The sequence below is a fragment of the Medicago truncatula genome, chromosome 6, assembly GCF_003473485.1.
Source record: "Medicago truncatula cultivar Jemalong A17 chromosome 6, MtrunA17r5.0-ANR, whole genome shotgun sequence".
NCBI classification, from domain to species: domain Eukaryota; kingdom Viridiplantae; phylum Streptophyta; class Magnoliopsida; order Fabales; family Fabaceae; genus Medicago; species Medicago truncatula.
Window position 1 is genome coordinate 23075239 of NC_053047.1, and position 4926 is coordinate 23080164.

The 4926-nt window shown below is 35.4% G+C and overlaps 1 protein-coding gene across 1 annotated transcript; it reads left to right on the top strand.

The window, feature by feature from the left end:
- The first annotated feature begins 1292 nt into the window (after positions 1–1292).
- Positions 1293–2201, top strand: LOC112422772 (uncharacterized). Its single transcript, XM_024786428.1, has one exon. It carries the CDS (start codon positions 1293–1295, stop codon positions 2199–2201), a length of 909 nt encoding a protein of 302 aa, XP_024642196.1.
- The last annotated feature ends 2725 nt before the right edge of the window (positions 2202–4926 follow it).

The following is a 4926-nucleotide window of genomic DNA, read 5'->3' on the forward strand; positions in this document are numbered from 1 at the left end:
TCAACCCAAAATCATAATCTTTCAACAATTCAAGCCACCTTCGTTGTCTCATATTCAATTCATTCTGATCAAACAAATACTTCAGACTCTTATGATCACTGAACACTTCAATCTAGAACCATACAAGTAATGTCTCCAAATCTTCGTTTGTGATGCAAGTCTAGAACCTTTTGCGAGCCTTTCTTGTATTGTTTGTGTTACTTGTTCAGGATTGTTTGTGTGAGCTTGATACTCTTGTGTACTACACCAAAGTTGTGAAACAAGGTGTTAGTTGTTTGTGTTTGAAGGTAACTTCTACTTTGAGTCTACTTAGGTCCGATAGGTCACAGGGGTTGTGACAGACCATTAGGATAGTGAGATTGGATCTCAGATCTAGTCGTTCCTAGGTTTACGTCTATATGGGTAGGTCCTAGGTCGTTATTGTAAATGAGGAGTTTGCTAAGAGCTATAGAATAAGGACTACACTAGTGGATTTCCTTCCTAGCTTGGTAGCCCCCAGAGTAGGTGTGTTTGTCACCGAACTGGGTCAACAAACTCATTTTGTTCTTTACTTTCTTGTCTTTTATTTTCTTATTTTTACTTCTGTTTATCGCGTGATGTTGAAACCTTGAACAAAACATTGCATACGTTAAAACATCGTACATAACATATTAAAACAAGTGTGTTAGAATTTCATAAATCTTCTGGTTGATATCTCTATGCCTATCAAGGCTGGTCTATACATAGGGAATGATATGGATGGAATAAATTGGATAGATTTAAGGTATGAAAATCTACCCATGTTCTGTTTTCAATGTGGATTGGTAGGCCACAATGAAGATAACTGCACCTCTAGCCATTCTCCTAATCAATCTACTAATGAAGGCTACATCAATCCAAGAGGTGCCTGGCTTAGATCTAGAATTTATTGCAGAAGAATTCTTGACAAGAAATAAAGTCATCAGTAGCAACCCTCTCAAATCCAACAGTGGGGGCCAATTTAGCCCTGTCTCTAAAGGCTTATTGGCAAAATTTGCTCATTTGAACATGAAACAGCAACACAAGGAATCTGCAGATAATTAGACTTTCTCTACTTCTACTCACACCTTCAATCAACAAGCATCTCAGAGTACTACTTCTAAGAGTGTATCTATTACTCAATCTGAAAGGGTCATTACCTATCAAGCTAAAGAAGAGCAGAAGAACTTCAAAAGGAAACTGACAGTAGGAGAAGATACCAGCAATAGGCTAGCAGAACAATAGAGTCTGACTATGGATAAGGCAAGCCCCATAAAGGTGGCCAGCCAGGAACCATGAAGCTCCTCTCATGGAACTGTAGGGGGTTGGGAAAACCCTCTGCATTTAGAGCTCTTAGAAAGCTCATTAAGGTCAATTGCCCTGATGTTGTTCTCCTTATGGAAACCAAATTGTCTGAGTCAGATCCCAAAGTTAAGTCCCTCTTGTCTTTTGGTCCCCTTACTAATATGTTCATGGTTAATTGTAATATTAGCAGTAGGAATAGATCTGGGGGGTTGGCTTTGATTTGGAATAATACTGTAAACATTGATATTTTAAATTTTAATAAAATGATTGTTGACTGCTACATTACTCCTTGTAATGATAATACTCATTTGTATGCTACTGGCTTCTATGGATCTCCTTATCATAACTCTAAACACCTCACTTGTCAGACAATTAAGGATTTAGCCTATTACAAAAATCATGATAAAAGGTTGATTATGGATAGCTCTGAAAAACTTGGTGGTAATGATATTAATACTCCTTTCACCAGTATGTTTAATAATACTCTTAGACAATATGACTTAAATGATTTATATTATAATCGTTATAAATTCACATGGGCTAATCATCAAGACAATCGTAATCATATTCAAGAGCGCTTAGACCATTTTTGTGCTAATTTTAATTGGATATCATATTTGCCTAGGTATTGTAATCATCATCTCCTTACATACATATCTGATCGTGCACCTATCATCCTAGAATTCTACAATCAGGCAGAAAGCAAGCCTATTTACCAGCACCACAAAATTAAGAGGTTTGAACATATCTGGATTGAAGATCAGGAATGTAAACAAATTATTGAAGCCAGCTCGAACAATTCTTTAGGATTCAGCACTGATAAGTTCAAGGATGTCCTTAACCAATTAGATAGATGGGGTCAAAATAAGTTTGGAAATATCTCAACTAAAGTGAAGTAGTCTCAGCAAGCCCTTTCCAAGCTTAAACACTTTGTTCCTGTTGTGGAATGCTTACAAAAAATTAAAGCAGAAGAGAAAAATCTGGATGACCTTCTTGCTAAAGAAGAAATGTGGTGGTCCCAAAGAGCCAAAGTCAATTGGCTTAAATATGGGTATCAAAATACTAAGTATTTCCATTATAAGGCAAATCAGCGCAAGAGGAAAAACACTATCCATCAGATCTCTGACCCTGCTGGCAATATTTGGCATGATAGTCAACACAAACACCAAATTTTCTTAAACTACTTCAGCAACATCTTCACCAGCACCAATCCCAACACCAATATTGTTGACTTTCATGTTGTTATGGATAGAATTGACTCTACTATGCACAATTATTTAGAGGTAGACTACTCTAGTAATGAGGTCCTAACATCCACTTACCAACTCAAAGGGAACTCAGCCCCTGGATCTGATGGTTTCACTGCCATTTTCTATCAAAAATATTGGGATATTGTGGGTCCAGACATCCTTGACTATACCCTCCATATCCTTAATAGTGGTGGTATTCCTGACCAGATCAACAATACCTTCATTTCTCTTATTCCTAAATTATCTAATCCTTCTACCTCAGCAGACATCAGACTCATTAGCCTCTACAATGTCATTATGAAAATCATCACCAAAACTGTGGCTAATAGAATTAAAGTTATCCTACCTAGTATTATGAATGAGACTCATAGTGCTTTCCTAACTGGCAGATTGATCACTGATGTAACGCCCTCTTTGAATTATTTGATTTATTTGATTGTTTTAATAGGTTTAGAATATATTTATATGATTATGTGATTTATTAAGTGGCTTATTTTAGTATTTAGGTGATTTAAATGATTATGTGGTGTGTCGTTATTTTATTAAGTAGTGTTATTTTATTATTTAATATAATAAGTCTTGAAAATAGAAATAAGATTAAGATTGTGGGGCTGTTTTGAAAATTTAGAGAGTTTGGTGGATTAAGTGGAAATAAGATAAAATAGATGGGAAGAGATAAATAGGAGAAACTAGGTTTAGAATTATTTTTCACGTACAACCAGTTTTGGAGAAAAGGGAGAAAACAAGAGAAGAGGAGAACCAAGAGGGAGAGAGACCGCCGATCTTCAATACTAAGGTAAGGGTGAGACCAACTTTCTCTAATTCTAAGTATTTTAATTCTGAAAACTGGATTTAACATGATGTAGGTGGTAATTTTGATGATTAGAGAAATTAGGTTTTGGTTTGGAATTGATTGTTAAAGAGTAGGTAATTCAATGAATTAACATAAGAATTGAAGTTCAGGCTGTAAAATAAACATAGGTTGAGTTTCCTATCAAATTTGGGATTTGGGTTGATGAAATTGGGGCTTTTGGAGTGAAAACTGGTCTGTTCCCGTAGATTTGTCCGTCGCAACTCGCCACAGCGAGTACACTTACTCGCCTCGCGAGTGATACTTTGACAGCACAACTTTTTCACACGTTACGCGTTCTTGCGTCTTTTTCACACGTTTCTGTTTTGAATTGGCCTTTGGTGTAAACATTAAAGTTGTAGATAATTTTGTTAGCTTTCCAATGGCTTTGGTTTGGCGTGAAAATGATTTTTGGTTTAGGAGTTATGATGAAAATACTCCAAGGAGGTCTTAGTGAAATTTTATGAATTTCAGCACAACTTTGTCCGAATTTGAAATGAAAACTGGTATTGATTGGTACATAATTGGTCTTAGGTGTAAACACGAAAGTTGTAGGTATGGATGCTAGCTTTCTAATGCCGTTGGTTTGACTTCAAAAGGATTTAGAGAACCTGAGTTATGGTCAAATTACTGCACGTAGGTCACAGTGAATAATTGAATATGATTGATGAATTAGTATATGTATGTATATGTTTGTGAATACTATATTGTTCATGATTGATGAGGTGTTATATGAATGTATATGTTTATGAGTATGATGTTGTTTATGATTGATGAATTAGTATATGTATGTATATGTTGCGAATACGATATTGTCCATGATTAATGAAGTGTTATATGTATATATGATGTTTAAGTTGATGTTGACTATCATTTGATGTTGTTATATCTTGAGATGTTTACGTGCTGCCTATGTTGTTGTTGTTGGTTATGTGAAATATTTATATGTGTTATGTGAAAAATGTATGATGTTTAAGTTGTTGATGCTCTTCATTAATATTGTTATGTTGTGAATTGCTTGTACTGTTTCTGTTGTTGTTGCATATTGATCAAGCTGCAGGTGTTGGTCTAAGTTGTAAAGTTGTAAGTTGTCTTTCCAAAGTATTGGAGTCTTAAGTTGTTAATGTTGTCTAAGTTGTTGAAGTCGTAGTTGAAGCTGTTATTGGTGTACTCTTACTTGTCGTTTATAAGAGGTGATGTACTCTTACGTTGTTATTCTTTAAGAGGTGGTGTACTCTTACGTTGTTGTTTATAAGAGGTGGTGTACTCTTACGTTGTTATTCTTTAAGAGCTGGTGTACTCTTACGTTGTTGTTTATAAGAGGTGGTGTACTCTTACGTTGTTATTCTTTAAGAGGTGGTGTACTCTTACATGTCGTTTATAAGAGGTTGTGTACTCTTACGTTGTTATTCTTTAAGAGGTGGTGTACTCTTACTTGTCGTTTATAAGAGGTGGTGTACTCTTACGTTGTTATTCTTTAAGAGGTGGTGTACTCTTACATGTCGTTTATAAGAGGTTGTGTAC